This window comes from Spermophilus citellus (genome assembly GCF_964194105.1).
Source record: "Spermophilus citellus genome assembly, chromosome: 5".
In the NCBI taxonomy this organism is placed as follows: domain Eukaryota; kingdom Metazoa; phylum Chordata; class Mammalia; order Rodentia; family Sciuridae; genus Spermophilus; species Spermophilus citellus.
Window position 1 is genome coordinate 57,649,786 of NC_138186.1, and position 21,299 is coordinate 57,671,084.

General features: G+C 46.5%; 1 protein-coding gene across 1 annotated transcript; it reads right to left on the reverse strand.

Annotated features, from left to right (window-relative positions):
- Nucleotides 1-1,427: 1,427 nt before the first annotated feature.
- Nucleotides 1,428-8,040, reverse strand: LOC308650327 (gastricsin-like; the record flags this gene model as incomplete). Its single annotated transcript, XM_081296395.1, has 9 exons — nt 7,973-8,040; nt 6,680-6,830; nt 6,224-6,341; nt 5,200-5,318; nt 4,658-4,857; nt 3,563-3,685; nt 2,878-3,025; nt 2,241-2,339; nt 1,428-1,580 (listed from the first exon to the last, which is right to left on the reverse strand). Exons 1-9 carry the CDS (start codon nt 8,035-8,037, stop codon nt 1,428-1,430), a joined length of 1,176 nt encoding a protein of 391 aa, XP_081152521.1. The 5' UTR covers nt 8,038-8,040.
- Between the last annotated feature and the right edge of the window lie 13,259 nt (nt 8,041-21,299).

The window sequence follows — 21,299 nt, forward strand, 5'->3', positions numbered from 1 at the left end:
CCACTGGCACAAAGACCTATCCACAGGTGTGACTGTATGCTGGATTGGTAGTCAATGACGGGTAAGATCCAATTGCAATGGTACCAACCTAAGACAGGAGGCTGACGCCTTGAGGTCAGCTCATCAGATGAATGGTAAGGACCATATGTACTATTGGACAACCTAAGGCAGGCAGGGTCCCTAAGGTACACGCTTGTTCTTTAAACAGAGAGGGGCAGATGTTGAGAGCCACAGCCGAAGGAGCCCCAGCAAAATTCCAGCTGCCAGCAAACTTCCAGCTGCTGGCTGATGATTGGCTCACAGCAGCCCCAGCAAACTTCTAGCTGCCAACTGATTGGTTCCTCTGCGGTGATGCTCATTTGGCTGTTTCCCCTCCCTTTCAGACCACGGAGCTGCTCATTGGGGGACTTTTTTGGCTCTGCCCACTCGACCCAGCCAATCGGCCTGAAGAGCAGGAGGAGTGGGGGAGGTTGAGAGGCTTGGGGAAAGCTGGTGGTGGCAGTTGGGCTCTGAAGGTTTTTCCTGAGGAGCTGTGTGGTTTGGTGTGTGTGTTCTAAAAATAAAGTTCATTTCTTTTGACAAGTGGCTCCTGAATTGCGCCCAGCCAGACTGTGGTAAGATGTGGCTTGTTTAGAGAAAGTGGGCTTGATGTCCTTGTAATTCAAGGAGCTATGCCCATATCCATAGCTCAGTGTCAGCCCTCCTTCAAATTGAAGTCCTGGGACCTAGGAGACCAGGTAAATGCAATCTGCCTAACTCAGTCCCCAAGCTCCAGAAGTCCTCCTAGAAATAGTATCTAGCACAGCCTCCTCCCTCATAGACCACATGAAAGTTCCAAGGGCACATAGGTGTCCAGAATCTGCAGAAAATTCTGGCCAAGGTTGATTAAGACCTAAGAAGTCAGACATCTAGATCTGAGAATTGTGCCCCCCAGTCACACTTCCTGTAGACATGCATCTGTGTCCTGGGGTCATGAGTAGCTTGGGAGTGGTAAAGTCGACCACCATGGCATCTCAGGTTGTTAGAGTAGGGACTCTTACCGTCACCTATGCTCCATTACCACTGCCCCCCCTCTAGAGGGAAGCTATGAAGTCACTCCAAGCTCTGAGGAAGACAGAGCCCATCTCCAAGCCTCAGCTCAGGACCCATTTCACTTACAATCTCAGTGACCCACCAAGGAACATCATGGCCCCACATATCTATCAGGGTGAGACCTGTCCTGATTCCCACTCTGCCATTCCCTGAGACCCAGGACTACTTACAAGAAACAAGAAAACTCCAAAAACATCAGGCTGGCCAATATGGGATACTGTTTATTATTGGAGAAGGTCCACTAAGAATGGCACATTGCAGAGAGGAAGGACAGAGGGCCCCAGGCAAGGTGGGGCCAGGAGGAGGACGGGAGCCCAGGTGTCCAGGAGGAACGTCTAGGCGGCAGTGGCAAAGCCCACCCTGTTGTTGGCCATGTCAAAGACGGAATAGTAGGACCTGAGGAAGACGTCCCCAAGAATCCAAAAGGGCTGGCCATTTCCTGAGGACACGTAGGTGGCTTCCAGTCCAACCAAGCAATAGCCATTCTCCTGCTCAACAGAGAAAGGCAGAACTCATTCATTCGGTCACACATGGCCTGGACACTGCTAGCCTGAGCCCTGGTCAAGGGTACACATTTGGAGATGAGCAAATCAAGGACTGGCCCTGAAGGCTCATAGAGAAGGTGGTGTTTCACAAGAGGGGCTGGTGGGAGGGATTTTCCCAGTGGTAAACACAGGTTGTAGTGGCCTCTGCAGGGTCACCTAATCCCATGCTGGGTATCTTTTCTTGCTAAAGCTCCCTTCTGTTTCTCATTGGCAAAAGTCAGAATGGTGGTTCAGCTTAGAGTAAAGCTAGATTGCATTCAGACCTTACCTTCACCCTCATCATCTGTGCAGCTGGATCAGCTATTGAACCTCTCTGAACCTCCAGGTTTTCATTTGTAAAACAGAATGAGAATCGCCCCATCAAATGCTGTGACAATTCCTTTCACCTAAAGGGAAGCCTAGGCACTGGGGTTCACACAGGGGCTAGCCCTAGACAGAGCCCCTCTCCACTGATTAAGAGACTGATTGATCATGGGTGACACTCTTCTGGTGGGGATAATCCCAGGTGACATGAGTTGAGGAATGGCACAGGGCCAGCTGGAGCTGTTCTGGCTGCACCTGCTCCTCCACCCCAGTGGCTCAGCCCCAGGGACCAGGACTTACGTTGAGGATGTAGGCAGAGGGCGGCAGAGGGAACTGCACCCCGTTGATGACGAAGGTGAAGGTGGGCAGGTTCTGGACGTCATTACAGTTCACGAAAAACTGCAGAGAAACAGGTTCTTCCAGGTCCCCTCATTGCCCACCCAAGAGCACCTCCTAAACATCCCGGATGCCCAAGACCTCTTTTTGGAGCAGAGGGCGCAGTTCAGGACAAATGCTATGTAGGTACTGCGTGGGTGTCATGTGCACTACTAGAGTGGGTGACATCTGGAGAGACCTGTGAATGTCCCACACCCAAAGACGCTCCTCCTGCCTGAATGGCCCCTCTGAGAGGTTGAATCGATGCCCTTTCCCTGAAGGTGTCCTTTGAAATCACACAGCCATGTGCAAAAAGTGGACCAGGGCTCCCTCCCCTAGTGGGGAGGGCTAATTAGGTGATCCATCTCATTTGCCAGGACACACAGGAGCGAAGGGGCATAGCTGTGTGGAGGACAGGGAGGTGTGGATTGAGAGTTGTCCCTTGTTACTCATTTACTTGGCCCCAAGTTTCACTCACAGGGACCCAGGAAACAACAAACACCACTGGTCAAACACCACTGTTGACCCTGACCTGGCCAGGGCACATCCATGCCACACCCACCTGTCCATACTCGCCCTCCTGGGCCCCTATGGCTTGCAGAAGGGAGCTCAGGTACTGCTGGGGCACGGTGAGCAGAGAGGTTCCTGTGTCCACCATGGCCTGGCAGCCCTGGGAGCACCAGCCAGAAGCCTCTTCCCCAACATAGAACCTGGGTGGCAAGAAGAGGGCAGCCTCAGCCCAACCAGGTCAGGGCAACCAGGGGAGACCTTCCTGTCACTGCGGAGCAGGCATACACGATGGAGATGAGGGCCCCACAGGGCCATTGCAGCTTGTCCCCTGCCTCACATTACTTGTGAGTCTGTGCAGGGTCACCTAAAGGACCCAGGGATGTATTCTGAAAACTTCAAGGAAGTTTTGAGAATACTGAAAACCAAGCTTGTTGCGTTTGGTGTAAGGACGAGGAACAAATTAGTTGTCCCACACACCTCAGGTTCCAAACTGTGGGGTTCTGTGTGATTGGACAAGAGCTTCTCCAGTACTTGGGATTCCATATGTGCGCCCCCTACCCGTTTCTCGAGACCCAGGGTTGATGCCCCTGTGGAGACCGGCTGAGGCTCTGGGGAGGGCAGGCCACAGGAGTCCTCTGTGCCCACAGCTCAGTGGAGCCTGGATATGTGTGTGCCATGGGTGCCCAGAAGCCACCTCCAAGGAAGGAGCGTCCCCAGGGACCCCACCCCAGACTCACTCCTCGATGCCGATCTGCCAGTAGAGCTCCCGGGTGACAGGAGCCCAGAAGATCTGCCCTGTGTACAGGCTCTCGTCCACACCTCCAAAGATGACCGCTCCTCCGTCCTCAGATCCCTCTTGGCTGCAGGACACACAAGGAAGGGGAAGTGAGGGAGAGGTTAAGGAAGGGGACGCACATATTGAGAAGTCACCTTCACAAGGAACCTTCCCAGGATTCACATGGGGGGTGTCCTGAGGACAAGGCCATGTGTTCCCACAGACTCCTGAATGGTGCTGCCACAACAGCATTCTATAGCAGACCCACACTGTGCTGCCTTCTGCCTATTGCTGGACCGTGTCACCAGGAGCCACACTCAAACCACTTATTTTATTTCCTCTGCAAGTGGACAGGGACAGGGCTTTGGTGGAAGGAAAGGAAATAGGCCATGATTCTTCCAGAAGCCTCCCCTGAGTGGTAGCAGAGTGGGTGGGACCTGGGGTTACGGGTAGAAGTATGAACAGGCCAAAGGAGTCCCCAGGGTTAGTGACAGGGTCAATGTGTTGAAGGCAGGATAAGGAGACCAAGCCACAGCAAGAAGATGGAACTGACTCTAGACAGTAGAGAGGAAGAAAGCTGGAGAGCAAGAGAAAAAAGCCAGGCCCAGGCCCCTCCTGACCTGGCCTGCTGTGGAGGCTGGGAGAACAGTAGGTGAGGAATAGTCGAGGGCATAGAACAGGAGACTCCAAGACCTAGAAAAACACAAGCAGGAGGTGAGGCAGCAGGTCACTGGACAGAGAGGCCTCAGGGAGTAGCACAGGCGAGGCAGGGGGCTCTCGGGGCCCAGAGCAGCAGGCAGGCCCAAGACATGGGGAATTAGAGCAGCGACACCCGGGAGAAGTTGAGACTGAAGAAGGAGACACCATCCTGCCTGGAAAGGCAAAGGGTCGTGAGAGTGGACTGGGGCAGGGGCAGGGGAGCAGGAGAGTCAGAGCCCAGGAACTGAGGCTCTGAACAAGTGTGGCCCAGCCACCCCCTGCTGGGAGGTATCCACACCCCAAGGGATCAGGGCTTGATACAGCGCAGGAGTTAGGGACCCGCAGGGCAGTCTCTCACTTGCTGAGGTAGACGCTGAACATGGGGCTGGACAGGGCGTCCACCTGCAGCATGCCCTGCAGGGCTGTGGTGGCCCCACCCATGGACAGGGCAGGGTAGGCCAGGCCCATGATGCCATCGAACTGCGCATAGACAAAATTGGTTCCCGGCTCTTGCTCACTCAGGCCGAACTCCTGGTTGGGGACCTGGATACTCTGGACCTGTGGGGGGAAGACACATTGGAGTGGAGGTGACACTTCTGAGTGCATCTATGTCCTCCTGCCCCATGCCACCACAGAACCTCCATGGTCTTTCTTCCTCCTCTGGCCCATCTGCCCACTTCTCCACAGGCATCCCAACTGTCACTTCTCTTCCAAGGGCCTCCTTCACTGTAGCCTCCCATCCCCACACCTCTGCCCCCCAGTTCTAAGCTCCTAAAAAAAGGCACTATCTGACTGGTCACTCTGGTGCCCCATCCCTGGACAGGAAAGAACAAGGACATCTAGGTCCCCACCCTCTCACATCCCCTCATCCAGGGTGGGGGTGGCAGCTGGAGCACTCACAGTCAGGGTGTCATAGCCGAAGAAGCCTGTGAGGCTGCCACTGCCATACTGCAGGGAGAAGGTCTGCCCGTTGGTGGAGAAGGTGGAGGACTTGCTGGGGTTGAAGCGAGGGTGTGTGGCTGCAGGAGGGAGCCATGGAGGCCAGGGGTGAGCAGAGGGCTGCCTGGTTCTCAGGCTCATGGGCTGCACCCCTGCCTGGCCCTCAGCCTAAGCTCCCAGCCTGAGGCTTCAGCACCCCCACCTGGTCACCAAGGCAGGAGTGACAGCCTTGGCCCCTGGCTCATAGTAGTTGGAAGGCATTGGCCTGAAAGCCCATGTTTCACAGGTAATTGGATGCCCGGATGATGACCACCCTGTAAGCAGGTGCCCTAGACTCCTCCTCTATCTCTACCCCACCAGAAACCGGCAGAAACCTAGTGGGAAATGCTCATCCAGTGAGGAGTGGGAGGGAGACCTAAGAGGAATCCACTCACCCCAACCTCAATTCACCCAGGAGCTCCGCATAGTGGGATGTGGAGGTGGCATGAGGTGTGCCTATGGTGGACAGATATGTCCACACTCCAGCCCCAAGGTTTTGGAAGGAATTAGGGCAGCCTTAAGAAACTGAAGATCCTCTGTCTCCCTAAATGACTACAGGACAGGGACCACATCCAGCAGAGTTCTAGCCCATCCCTGGAGACACTCAGGGAGAAGCTAGTGGATAGGAGAGTGGAGGGCGAGGCACGGAGTGGACAGTGTCCTGAGGGGAGGAGCAGCACTGCCTGGTGAGCAGGAGAGGGTGGAGCGGAATGAACTGGAGGGGGTGAGGTGGACGGCAGAGATGAAGGGGTCCATCCTGACACGAGGCAAGGCAAGGGGCCACCCTGGAGCAGGGCCAGCCTCCTCCCTCTGGCTTGTTGATGCCCTCAGACCCTAAACAAGTCCCTGTCCTCCTCAGGAGTGAGCAGCCTTCCCTGCCTGCATCCCTGGAGATGCCAGTGCCCGGCCCTGCCCAGGGGCCCTCCCTGCCCAGCCCAGCACTCACTGCAGGCCTGGCTCTGGCAGTAGACCGAGGGCACCCACAGGTTGGAGGAGCCAGTGTCAAACAGGACCAGGAAGTTCTGGGGTGGAGTCCCGATGCTGATCTCACCAAAGTAGGCAGCCTGGGGAGCCATGGGGACGGCTGTGAGCATTAGGGGGACCCAGGGGCCAGGCTTCTCCATGGGAGAGCAGGAAGGGCAGCCCTGCCCTACAGCACCACCAGAAGCCAGGGTCCCAGACACACAGGCCTCAGTCCCAGCCTGCCCAGGGCAGCCACGTGGTCTCTGTGGGTCAGCTGCCAGGTCAGCTGGGGCCCTCCCCATGCTCTGCCCAATGGGCCACTCACAGCAGGGTGGCCCAGGCTGGCAGGACTGGGAGAAGGGAGCAGCCTCAGGGTGGGAGCCCAGGGAGTCCCCAGCTTTGGCAGCAGGGACAGGGACACCTAGAGACTAGGACTCACATCCATGTAGCTCATGGGCTCATAGAGCACGCTGAAGTCGCTGAAGCGGTACTTCTGAGCGGGATCGTACTTGTGGGTCCTCAGGAAGTCCCCCAGCAAGCCCTTTTCCCTCATGGTCTGACGCATAGTCTTCATTTTCTTCAGGGGGACCCTAGGGGAGGCTGGGTGTCAGGGCAGGGCTCCCCTCCTTCCCCTACCTTCTAATTTCTTCTCTCCCTGATGTTCTCCCTCGCCTCCTTCCCTCTTCCTCTTCTTTCTTTCCTTCTCCCCTTCTTTCAACCTCACTCAGCACTTCTCCAAGACTCAGGAAACAATGAACTTCCCTCATGCCTGCCCTCAGCCCCTCTCAGGGGTCCTACTCCTGCCCTGGCCTCTGCTCTCAGAGACCCTGAAAATACTTCCCATGAAGGGGAGAGGGACTTGGGACACTGGGACTTTACACCTTCCAGAGGATGTCTGCTGAGATTTGTTCTTTTGTTTTTTAAGGGTCAGGTCTGGAATGTGACTCAGTGGCACAACATTTACTGAGCATGTGCCTGACCTGGGTGCAGTCACCAGAAACATGAAAACATAGAAATAAAATAAAACATTTCTCAGAGATAGCAAAGCTCATCCCAAAGTATGTCCCTTCCTGTGATGCACTCAAGCACCTGGTAGTGTCTATGAGACACACCATGGAGTAGGGGAGCAGTAATTGTTCCCTAATATGTTTAATTTGCAGCTGATTGAATGTGTGGCTATAAAGCTACACACAGAAAAGGCCCTCTGCACTCTTCCCTGGTGGCACAGCAGGCAGGTGGCAGGCTGGGAGTCTTAGTGTCCCCTGAGGCAGGACACCTGCTCCATCCTGAATTTTCAACACCTCATGTTATAGAGATTTACAGGAATTGGTGTTTTTGCTAAAATGATTTTGGCTTCTTTCAGCAAATTTGGGGTCCCAGGAAAGTTTTTGGAGGGATTATCTGTCTCCTCTAGTTAGGATGTTATCTTTTGTAGGAAGAAACCACATTCATCATGCAAAGACCTGCGTGGGCATAGTCACCCTACTCTCTGCCTCAGGACCATCTTCTCCCCACAGTCTGGGAAGGACCAAGCTGTTGCCTTGACTAGCAGCTCCTGAGGCCAGGCTCTGCCTGCTCCCAGCTGAGTTCTGCTCAGCTCCAGCAGGGGCAGCCTTCCCTGGCCCAAGAGAGAATCCAACTCAGACCCAGCTGCTGCCCCCTGACTAGCTGCTCCATACAGGGCTGCAGGGTTCCTGAGGTTCCCTGCACCCACAGCCAGGCCCACACTCACTTGACAGGTATAGTTGACGCCTCCAAGGCCAGGAGGCAGACCAAGGCCACCACCATCCACTTCATGATGCCGATTCCCAGCTGGTCACAGAGCAAGCGCCACTCTGAGATCCACGGTCGCACTGGAGTGAAGACTTCAGCACTCCCTCTTTATACCCCCTGGATGTGGCCGAGTCCCTCCCTCCGTGCCCTGGGCAAGCATGACCCCAACCAGGGTGTCCCCTGCACACCAGGTTGCCATTGTTTCTCTGTTTTTCCTCCTGGACCATGGCCACAGCTGACTTTTCAACTTGTTGACTTTTGAATCCAACAGCAGAGACCAGGAGGTACGGGCGATAAGACAGAACAAAGTAGCCATAAGATGGAGGGGCAGAGCTGCTCCTCCTCCAGGAACCAGTGGTTGGTGTGGGCATTTTGGGGTGAGGGCCACAAAGAGGCAGAGACAGAGAGAGGGGCATAGGAACGTAGGAGGGTTTCTTGGCCAGCAAGTCTTGACATTGGGGAATCACAGGATCTTTGTCATAGGCACTCTCCTGTGTGCTGTAGGCAGGTTCACACCAACCTGGTTGTTGCCCCCTGGGTGCTAGGAGCAGTCCCTGAGCTGTAACAATCAGAAATGTGTCTAGGGTTTGCCTCATGTTCCCCAGTAGGGGTGACATCATTGAGAACTGTGTGCTTAAGTGATGCCCTTGGTGGTCTGCCTCAAGTCCTGGCTCCCAGAACACCAACACCTTGGGGATGGAATTGGGATATGTCTGGGGGTCCTGGGTCAATAGGTAGCATGCTGATGAGGACATGTTGGTAACAAGGAATTTTTGATGCTGTAGATAGGGCTGGAGACCAGTGGCAGAAGTCACTGACTGGGGGAGTCTTCTGAGGCTTTCGATATCCATCAGGGGACTTGGAGAAACCCTCAGCACATGCCTAGGTCACACTCACAGGATATGCCATCTGGGCATTGGCAGTGCCTCAGGCAGCAGCAGTGGAGTGGAGCCTGGATCAGGGCATGAGCAGAGGGCCCCCTGTCCTTGTCCCCTTCTTCACTGTCTCTCCCTACACCCCCTGCAACTCTACCCTGACCTAGTTCTCCTGGGAGGCCTCTGTGTCCCCCATTGTCCTTCACCAAGACCTGGTCTGCCCTTCTCTGGCCCTGGTCTGGTTTATCCTGTCCCTCTCTCCATCATGTAGGGCTCCCACAGCCATCCCCCTACCTCCCCTACCCCTCACTGCCACCTCCCCCTCTCCCCATCTACAGGCTTCCCAAGGCTGAGCTGACCTTAAGCTATTCTGCCAACTCTCCATATTGGGGGACTGGAAAAAGTCCCCATGCCAGCACCTTCTCTGCCACTTTGTACCCAGCACTTAGGGCTCCAAACAGATTGGTCATACCTTTGGGCCCCAGGAAGAAGGCCAGGGCCACACCTGCCAACCAAAGGCAGCATCTTGCCAGCAGGGGATTTTCCACTCTGGCCACCATCGCCCACTGCCTATCCAGACCTGGGCATCCTCCCCAGTCCTCATGATGGGGGAGGCAGAGAAGGAATTAGGGTCTGCCCACCCCTCCCAGTGAGGGAGATCCCTGTCTGATGGTTGTCATTGCCAACTCAGATCCCTTCCTCCCTGCAGGCCCCAGAGCCATGTGGGACTCTGAGAGGAATCAAGGTGGGGAGCATTTCCCGTGAGCTGGGCATCCCCACATCCAGAAGAGAAGGAAAAAGAGTCATAGGATCCTTGGATTCCTGCTAAGTCCATGGGATGCCCTGACCTCGGGAGGCCTACTAGAGCCCAGCCTGGGGTTCCAGGGACCCTTCCTCCTGTGGTAGGATGCCAGGGGTCTGACAGTTGTCAGGCTCGCCTTCCCCAGGCCCAGTGACACCACATCCCTTCTGAGTGTCCCTGGCTTCAGCATCAGGATAGGCATCCTGCTCAGCTGCCAGGACCTGAGGATCTGCAGTCCCTCCTACCCCCTGTTCTTCCTGCCAGCTCAGTCATTGTTCAGAAGAAGCCTTAGATTCTTTCCCAATCTACTGTTCCATGAAGTTCTCTCAAACTTTCATGAAATGACAATCTCCAAGTCATTTAATGGAGATCGTTTTTAAAAATTCTAGCAACTAAATTTTATATATATATATATGACTTTTATATATATATGAGTTTTAAAAACATCAAGGCGGGGCTGAATGTAGCTCCCTGGTAGAGCACATGCATAGCATGCATGAGACCAGGGGTTCCACCCCTAGCACCTCCCCAAAAAATAAATAAATAAAGTTTTTAAAATAGTAAGGACTCTTCAAAGTGCAGTTGCTCGCTCCTTCCTTCATTATCTTGCAGACCTTATTGTGCACACTTAGATTTGAACCTCACTGAGGTCAGTGTGTAAACACAACTCGCTCTTCTGTTATCACACAGGACTGCGGCATGTGCACCTTTCCATGCATTAAGATATGCCACTTCCTTATCACTTAACACTTGCAGAGGTTACCTGGCGCTCTCTAATGCTGGCCCTAGGCACTGGGTTGTTTCCAGTTCTCACTGCTGTCAGCAGCACCTGGGCTCACCCGCTGACACTCATCAAAGAGTGAAGTGCTGAGCTCCTCATGACAGAGACATTCAAGCAGAAGGGGCACCTCTTGAGAGCTCTCCTGACGTAGGTGTGAGTTTGGGCCAGGATTCTCAGTTTCCCTGTGCATTCTAACCCTGAGATTGTGCACTTAGCTCTGGGGACAATTACCCAATAACCTAATTCTTTCTCAGTTATCTAATGCATGTTTAGTTAAGGTTTCAGCTATTTTCTTGGGCTTTTGGATTTTGCTTAAGTGTTGGTGTGTGTTTTATATTTTCACCATTACTTCAACCTGAAAGGTTAATAAAATAGGTACTTGTCACTCCGTTTTTCTATATGCTTAACAAAACACTGTTTGCTAATCTTGTTCCCAGAATGAGCTGTCCCCAACTGCCAAACTACAAAATGTAACTTCTCTCCCTGCCCTCTCCAAGGAAAGTATATAAGCTCTGCTTAAGCTGTTCTCAGTGCTCTATCTCTCTTTGCTATAGAGAGCTCTGGGCCCTAGCATGCTGGTCTCCAAATAAACCCTCCCTTCTGCTGTTGCATAAGACAGTCTCTTGTGGTCTCTTCCTCCGACGTTTCGCAGGACCCTTACAAACCAAACCCACTGGGAACATACCAGACCTGAGATTTTGTTTTTGTCAAGCTCAAGGGTATTCACTGTTAAATGTTGACATACCTCTAGAGTCACAGAGAGCTGTGACATAATGAGGAGTGGTTCCTCCTAGTGTTCATGCAGGACCCTCTAATGATAACTCACAAAAATGTGCCCTGGTCACATTAGGAATTTACCCTGATTTAATGCTATCAAGGACTCTATAGATCTCATCTAAATGTCACCATTTGTACCACAAATGCTCCTTTTCTGGTCCAGGATCCCGACTAGGTTCCCACATTGCTCTTGGTGATCATTTCATTCTCCTTCCATCTGTGCCAGCTCCTTGGTTTTCTGTCCCTTGTGACCTTGTGACTTTTTGTTGTCCTGACCAGACCCTTTGTAGACTGCCCCTGGCTGTAGGTGATGCTGGTGTTTTCTCATGGTGAGATTCTGGGGGGGTGTTTGGAGAATGCTGCAGGGGGAATGAGCCCTCTACGGGCACCCTGTCAGGGTGGCGTGATGTCCAGGTGTCCTGTTCCTGCCCACTTAGACTCCGTCCCTTGGTTAAGGTGGGATCTGGCAGGTTTCTCGCCTCCAACTTACTGTTGTGCTTAGTCATTAATAAGAGTCTTCTGGGGAGATGAGTGGGGACTGTGCAGACCTCCTGCTTCTCCTCATCCTCCTGCTCTGGGTGTAACAGCTGTTAACGGTTTTCCCTAAAACACTCATTACATAGGTGTTTGCCTAGTGGTGATTTTCTATCTCCATCATTCCTTCTGCACTGAAGAGATTTCTACTGTAAGCAAGAACTGGATCTGAGGGTTTAGAATGGGCTCCTGCCCTCCTGGAGAACACCCCATCCCAGAGGGCAGGCCGGGCAGGGTGCTTTGTATTTAATGAATCATGCAACCATCTTGACAATCCCACAGAAAGGCTGACTTGTCTCCTTCTATAGTGGAGTCTATTTTATTTGAACCTGAAACATCTGAAAATAAGTCCCTCTGTGTATAACAAAGAAATAGAAAGACTGGTTGTTTTCCTCTGCTCTATTGATGAACCTCACCTTGCATGAATTTCTGGCTTTGGTGGAAAGGGGGTGCACTGGGTGGATGGAGGCCCCTGAACCCAGCTCCAGCCTCAGCAAGGGTCTGTGGGGGTGGAGCCTGAGGATGGACTGGCCTCTTGTGTGCTCCTAGATGTTTTCTGGTTCTCATGTTTTTATTAGTTGCACATAACAATACAATGATCTTGACATATCATATATTTGAATCAAATGGGGTATAATTTCTCATTTTTCTGGGTGTTCAGGTTGCAGAATCACATTGGTTATACAGTCAGGTATATACATGCAGCAATACTAGTGTCTATTTTATTCTGCTGCCCTTCCTATCCCCCCTTCCCCTCCCCACCCCTCCCATCACTTCTCTCTACCCAATCAAAAGTGACACATTTCTTTTTTTTTCCCCTCACATCATCATACACGTATTTTATATAACAATGAGGGTCTCCTTCCATCTTCCATGCAATTCCCCTTCTCCCTCCCTTTCCCTCCTACCTCTCTTCCCTCTCTAGAGGTAATTTTCTTCTCATGCTCTTCCTCCCTACCCCATTTCCTCCCTACCCTAGCCAATCCCAAAAAACCCAATGCTGAGGTCTGGTATAGTGATGCAACCTGCTTCACTCTTCCTGCTAAGGATTGCTTTAGCTATTCTGGGTCTCTCATTTTTCCAGATGAATTTCATGATTACTTTTTCTATTTCTATGAGGATAGTTATAGGAATTTTGATCAGAATTGCTTCGGAAGTATGGTCATTTTGATCATATTAATTCTGCCTATTCAAGAGGAAGGTAGATCTTTCCATCTTCTAAGGTCTTCTTTGATTTCTTTCTTTAGAATTCTGTAATTTTCATTATATAGATCTTTCACCTCTTTTTGTCATTTATTTTGTTGTTGTTTGTTTGTTTTTGTTTATTTTGTTTGAGAATGGGGTAGTTCTCTTCATTTCCTTTTCTGAGGATTTGTCACTGATATATAGAAATGCCTTTGATTTATGGGTGTTGATTTTATATCCTGCAACTTTGCTGAATTCGTTTACTAGTTCTAGGAGTTTTCTGGTGGAACTTTTAGGGTCTTCCAGGTATAGAATCATATCATCATCAAATAGTGCCAATTTGAGTTCTTCTATTCCTGTGTGTATAGCCAATCCCCCAAAACCAAATGCTGAATGTTTTCTTTGATATAAGGAGGCTGATTCATAGTGGGATAGGGAGGGGGAGCATGGGAGGAAGAGACAAACTATAGATAGGGCAAAGGGGTTGGAGGGGAAGGGAGGGGGCATGGGGTAATTAATGATGGTGGGATGTGATGATCATTACTATCCAAAGTACATGTATGAAGACACGAATTGGTGTAAATATACTATGTATACAACCAGAGATATGAAAAATTGTGCTCTATATATGTAATAAGAACTGTAATGTATTCTCCTGTCAAATATATATATATAAAAGAGAATGTTATTTGGAGTTTTGGTGGGGAGTGCACTACCTCTGTGGATTGCATTTGGTAACATGGCCACTTTCACATTATTAATTCTGCTATCCATGAACATGGGAGTTCTTTCTATCATAAAGTGTCTTCTCCAATTTATTTTTTCAGTGTTTATAATTTTTGTTGTAGGGGATCTTTCACGTCTTTGGTTCGATTTGTTAAAGGATTATTTGCTTATTTACTTCCAACTTACTTGCTTGCCTATTTTTAAAAAATATTTATTCTTAAGTTTTAGATGGACACAATATCTCCATTTTACATTTTTGTGGTGCTGAAGATTGAACCCAGTGCCTCGTGCATGCTAGGGGAGCGCTCTACCACTGAGCCACAACCCCAGCCCCTTGCCTATTATTTGTAGGCTATTGTGAATGGAATTGTGTCCCGAGGTGATTTCTTTTAGCAGATTCATTACTGGTGTACAGGAAAGCTACTGATGATTGTGAGTTGATGTTGCCTCCTGACATTTTGCTCAATTTGATTATTAATTCTAGAAGTCCTTTGGTGGAATTTTTTGGATCTTCTAAGTATAGGATCATATCATCTGCAAACAGTGGTAATCTGAATTCTCACCTTCCTATTTGTATTCATTTTATTTCCTTCACTTGCCTAATTGCTTTGACTAAAATTCCAAGTGCCAAATTGAAAAGGAGTGGTGAGAGTGAACATCCTTGTCTTGTTCCAGATTTTAGAAGATATGCTTTCAGTTGTTCCCCACTCACTATGATGGTGGCTTTGGGCTTGTTGTATAGAATAACCTTTATGGTGCTGAAAAAGTTCCTTCTATCCCTAGTTTCATCAGTGCTTTTATCATGAGTGGGTGATAAATATCCTAAGCTTTTTCTCTGTGTCCATTCAGATGCTTATGTGACTTTTTTTCTTAATACCATTTATGTGGCAAATTATACTTATTGATTTGCATATTTGGAATCACCTGTGCATCACAGGAATGAAACCAACTGGACCATGAAGTACAATCTCTTTACTGTGTTGTTGAATATGATCTGCTAATATTGTATTAAGGAATTTTGCGTCTATGTTCATCAGGGATATTGTTCTGTAGTTTTCTTTCACTGATGTCTCTTTAACTGGTTCAGGAATCAGGGTGGTGATACTGACTTCATAAAATTAATTGAGAACTGCTCCCCCTCCCCCTTTCTGTTTTACAGAATAATTTGAGAAGCGTTGGCATTAGTTCTTCTTTAGAGATATGTAAGTATTCAGTGGAGAATCCACCTGGTCCTGGGCTTTCTGTGGTGGAAGGCTTTTAATTACAACATCAATATCATTGTTTTTTATGGCTATGTTTTTGTTTTCTATATTCACTTGGTTCAATTCTGGTATTTCAGGTATATTTAGAAACTCATCTATCTACTCCTTCTTGATTTTCCACTTTATGAGGGAATAAGTTTTCTAAATAGTTTATAATGATTGTCCAGATTTCTGTGATGTCTGTGATGATATCTCCATTTTGTCTCTATTTTTTTTTTTTTTTTGTGAAGGGGGGAGGGTATCAGGGATTGAACTCAGGGGCACTTGACCACCGAGCCATGTCCCCCATCCTATTTTGTATTTTATTTAGAGACAGAGTCTCACTGAGTTGCTTAGCATCTTGTTGTTGCTGAGACTGGCTGACTGTCTCTGAATTCAAGATCTTCCTGCCTCAATCTCCTGAGCCACTGTGATTACAGACATACACCACTGCACCCGGCCACAATCCTTTGTATTGAAAAAAAAAATATTCTCTGTTTCATAAATTTCAGTTCTAACCTTAATTATTTCCTTCCTTCTACAGGTTTTTGATTCATCCTTATATTGTTTATTGAGAATCTTTCTGATTTTCTTTTTTTTTTAATTTTGACTCAATCTTTTAAAAATATTTTAATTTCTTTTAGTTATACATGACAGTAGAATGTATTTTGACATATTATATATAATGAAGTATAACTTCCCATTTGTGGTTGTACATGATGTGGAGATATACTAGTCATATATTCATATATGAACATAGGAAAGTTATGTTCAATTCATCCTACTGTCTTTTCTATTCCCATCCCTCCTCCCTTCCCTTCATTTCCCTTTGTCTAATCCAAAGTGCTTCTAGTCTTCCCCCCCCCTCCATTGTGTGTTAGCATCCTCAAATCAGAGAGAACATTCAGCTTCTGCTTTTGGGGGATTGGCTTATTGCACTTAACAAGATAATCTACAGTTCCATCCATTTACCTGCAAACTTCGCTCTTCTTTAAGGCTGAGTACTATTTCATAATGTATATATACCATATTTTCTTCTTCTATTCATCTGCTGATAGGCCACCGAGGTTGATTCCACAGTTTAGCTATTGTGAATTGAGCTGATAAACATGATGTGGATGTGTTACTGTAATATGCTGATTTTAATTCCTTTGAGTATATACTGAGGAGTGGGATAACTGGGTCAAATGATGGTTTCATTCTATGTTTTCTGAGGAATCTCCATACTGCTTTCCAGAGAGATTGCACCAATTTACAGTCCCACGAGCAATGTATGAGTGTGCCTTTCCCCCCACATCCTCACCAAGACTTATTGTTACTTGTATTCTTGATGATTGCCATTCTGACAGGAGTAAGATGAAATCTCAGTGTAGTTTTAATTTGCTTCTCTCATTGCTAGAGATGTTTAAATTTTTTCATACATTTGTTGAAAATCATATTTCTTCTTCTTTGAAGTATATATTCAGTTCCCTTGCCCTTTTATTGGTTGGATTATTTTTTTGTCTTCTTTTGTGTTGGTGTTAAGTTTTTTGAGTTCATTATACATCATGGAGATTAATGCTCTGAGGTGCAAGTGACAAAGATTTTCTCCCATTCTGTAGGCTCTCTCTTCACATTCTTGATAGTTTGCTGTGAAGAAGTTTTTAGTTTGATAGCATCCCATTTATTGATTTTTGATTTTATTTTGTATGCTTTAGGAATTCCTTGTTGAGGAATTTGGTTCCTAAGTGACATGATGGAGATTTGATCTACTTTTTATTCTAATAGGTGCAGGGTCTCTGGTCTGATGCCTAGGTCCACGATCCACTTTGAGTTGAGTTTTGTGCAGGATGAGAGGGGGTAAATTTTATTTTGCTACCTGTGCATTTAAAGTGTATCCCAGCACCATTTGTTGAAGAGGCAATTTTTTTTCTCCAATGGATGTTAATGCCACCTTGGTCTAGTATGAGATACCTGCATTTATGTGGGTTTGTCTCAGTGTCTTCTATTCTGTACCATTGGTCTTCATGTCTGTTTTGTTGCCCATACCATGCCATTTTGTTACTATAGCTCTGTGGTATAATTTAAGTCTGGAATTGTGATGCCTCCTGCTTCACTTTTCTCACTGAGGGTTGCTTTGGCTATTCTGGGACTCTTCTTTTCCCAAATTTATATCATGACTGCTTTTTTTGTTTCTATGAAGAACATCTGTGGGAAGCCATCTATGAGCCACGTGTGGACTGAGCAACATTCAAGCCATTAGGCAGGAAAGCCTGATTCTGGGAACTCCCAGTCGTAATCCATTGGTTCCAGAATGCTGGATTCACGTGGTGCCCTGTCCTAGCTCACTGCTGGAGTTCAAGCTTAACCCTGGAGATGGGAGTGACCCACTAGAGCCAAACTGCCTCCCAGAGATGTGTGTAGCTTGCTCGATGCCAATCAACCTGTTTCCTGCAAGACCCGGTACTGAGACAAGATTCCTCCCACTGAAAACTTATCCCTGGCTTTGATGTACTCCCCCTTCAATAAAGGATTAAGGCCTTTTTCAGTTGTTTAGTCCTGATAGGAACTGGAAGACCCTTCATACACTCCACATTTTAAATCTAACCCTTTGTCTTTGTCTTAGTCTTATTTCAGACTTTTTATTTTCCTAGGTGGCTCACACCTCCTGGTCAGGAACCTGCTCTGTTGGGGTGCTGGCAACAACATCAAACATCTTTGAAATTTTAAAAAGAACTGCATTAAATCCATGTAGAGCTTTTTTGTAGTATAGCCATTTGGACAATACTAATTCAGCCTATCCAAGAACATGGGAGATCTTTCCATTCTCAAAGGTCTTCTTCAATTTCTTTTTTAGTGTTCTGTAGTTTTAAATGAGGGGGTATTCCACCTGCGTTGTCAGATTGATACCCAAATATTTTAATTTTTTTCAAGCTATTGTGAATGCGATAGTTTTCCTAATTTCTCTTTCAGTTGATCCATCAGTGAATGATAGGAATGCAATTGATTTCTGGGTGTTAGTTTTATATCCTACTACTTTGCTGAATTTGTTTATGAGTTCTTGAAGTTTTCTGGTGGAATTTTTTGGGGTCTTCTAAATACAGAATCATGTTGTTGGCCATAGAAATAGTAATAGAAATAGTTTGAGTTCTTCTTTTCCTTTTCTTATCCCTTTAATTTATTTCTTTTATCTAGTTGCTCTGGCTAGTGTCTCAAGGACTCTTGTTGAATAAAGTGATGAAAGAGAGCATCCTTGTCTTGTTCTTCCAGTTTTCAGAGGGAATTCTTTGGAATTCTTTTATTTTTTTCCTCCATTTAGAAAGATGTTGGCTTTGAGTTTAGCATATATAGCTTCTACAATGTTGAGCTATGTTCCTACTATCCGTCGTGTTTTGTACATAAATGGATGCCGTATTTTGTCCAATTCTTTTTCTGTATCTATTGGGATAATCATGTGATTCTTGTCTTTCAGTCTATTGTTGCATTTAATTACATTTAATGATTCCTATAGGTTGAACCAACCTTGCATTCCTGGGAGGAACCCTACTTGATAATGCACTGTCTTTTTAATATGTCTTTTTAATAGGCTTTCTAGTATTTTATTAAGAATTTTTGCATCTGTGTTCATCATGGATATTGGTGTGAAGATTTCTTCCCATGATGTTCTTTGTCTGGATTTTGTCAGGGTGATAGAATGAGTTTAAAAGGGTTTCCTCCTTTTCTGTTTTATGGAATAATTTGAGGACAATTGGTGTTAGTTCATCTTTAAGGGTCTGGAGAACTCAGCTGAGAATCCTTCTAGTCCTGGGCTTTTTGTTGTTGGTAGGGTTTTGATGGTGTCTTCAATTTCATTGCTTAAAATTGATTTACTTAAATTTTCTATGTTCTCCTGATTTGATTTGGGTAGGTCATATGTCTAGAAATTTGTTAATGTCTTCACTATTTTTTATTTTGGTAGAGTATAAATTTTCAAAATAGTTTCTGATTATCAACTCTATTTCATTAGTGTCCATCGTGATATTTTCTTTTTCATCATCAAGAATTCATTAATTTGAGTTTTCTCTCTCTCTCTTTGTTAGCTTGGCTAAGGGTTTATCAATTTTATTTATTTTTTCAAAGAATCAACTTTTTGTTTCTTCAACTGTTTTGGATTTTTTTTCAATTTCTTTGATTTCAGCTATGATTTTAATTATTTCCCATCTTCTACGGCTTTTAATGTTGATTTCTTCTTCTTTATCCAGGTCTTGAATTGTAATGTTAGGTTATTTATTTGTTGGCTTTCTATCCTTTTAACGAATGAGCTCAATGCAATGAATTTTCCTCTCAGAACAGCCTTCTGAGTGTCCCAGAGATTTTGATTTGTTGTATTGCTATTCTCATGTACCTCTAAGAATTTTTTCTCTTCTCCCTGATTTCTTCTGCTATCCACTGGTCATTCAATAGCATATTATTTAGTGCCCAGGTGTTAGAATAGCTTCTATTTTTTATTTTATCAATGATTTCTAATTTCATTCCATAATGATCTGATAGAATGCAATATATTATCTCTATATTTTTGTATTTGCCAAGAGTTGCTTTTTGACCTAAGACATGGTCTATTTTAGAGAAGGATCCATGTGTGCTGGCAAGAAAGTGTATTCAGTCGCTGATGGATGAAATAGTCTATATATGTCTGTTAAGTAAAAATTATTAATTGATTTTTAGTTCTATAGCTTCTTTATTTAGTTTTGTTTGGAAGATCTATCCAGTGGTGAGAGAGGTGTCATTTTTGTGTCATTTTCTATTTGATTCTTCAAATTGAGAAGGGTTTGTTTGATGTATGCAGATGCTCCATTGTTTGGGGAATAAATATTAATGATTGTTATGTCGTGTTGATGTAAGATTCCCTTAAGCAGTATGAAATGTCCTTCTTGGTCCCTTTTGATTAACTTTGACTTGAAGTCTACTTTGTCTGATACAGGATGGAAACCTCTACTTATTTATGAGTCCATGTGAATAATGTGTTTTTTTCCTATCCTCTTACCTTCATTCTGTCTGTGGATGTCTTTGCCTATGAGGTGAGTCTCTTGCAGATAGTATATTGTTGGGTCTTGATTTTTAATCCAACTGGCCAGTCTGTCTTTTGATTGGTGAGATTAGGCTATTTACATTCAGTGTTATTATTGAGAAATGATTTTTATTCCCTCTCATTTTGATTTCTTATGTTCTTATGTAGGCCCTCATATCTGTAACTTCACTGTCCCAGTGGCCTTCATGGAGACCAGGAGATTCTGATATGCTGCACCTCTATTATAGTGTGATTGTAAGAATTTTAAAATTTTTCTCCTGATTTTTTCCTAGAACCCACTGATCAGTCAAAAGTGTAATAGTCAGTCTAGATGTGTTTATGTTGTTTGTCACTTTATATTTTCTCATGATTTCTAATTTCATTTCATTATGATCTGTTGCAATACAAGCAATTTCATGGAATGTGATATATTTACTAAGACTTGGATGTGGCCTTAAATCTTGTCCAGTTTGCAAAAGATTGCAGGAAGACACGAAAAAGAAAATACATTGAGGTCTTTTGGGATGAAATGCTCTGTAGATATCTGTTAGGTCCATTTGTATTAATAATATGTTTAGGTCTGAAGAGTTTTTACTGGTAAAAATCACATTCGTAAAGAAGAATAAGAAACGAGAGGAGGTGAAAAAGGAGTGGGAGAGAAGAAGGATAGGGAGCACTGCTTGTGGGTGGCCCTCTCCCCTTGGTAAGCCTGGCAAATGAATACAGGTCAGAGGTCAAGCCACAAGAAGCACTCTGTGTCTGTGGCTCTGTCCCCACATCTGAACAAGTTAGTATCTCTCAGTATCCTCCCTAGCCACTGTCCCTCACCACCAGTGATGGTACTATACACAAGTCAGAGAGCTGGGTGTGAAACTTGCCCACCCTCTTCTCCCACCTCTCACATCAGGGTAGTGTGAGTAGTAGCCACACAAACACAGGGCAAAGAGAAGGAGGGTAGGGTTGGAACTATTTAAGTTTAGGACCTCCTGACCTATGATGTCTGGACTGAATTGAAACTGCTGTGAACTATTGGTTCAACTACCTGTTTTGTCTCCAAAGACAGAAGTTGCATTCTTTGGGTCTCTGAGATCTGAGATCTGGCTTGGTTAGACAAAGTGGGCTTGATGTCCATGTAATTCAAGGAGCTATGCTCTGTCCATAGCTCAGCATCAGCCCTCTTTCAAATGAAAGACCTGGGACTTAGGAGTCCAGGTAAATGCAATCTGCCTGACTCAGCCCAGAGGCTCCAGAAGCCCTCCTAGAAGTAGTTTCTAGCACAGTCTCCTCCCTCTAGGACTCCATGAAGGTTGCAAGTGCACACAGGTGTCTAGAATCTTCA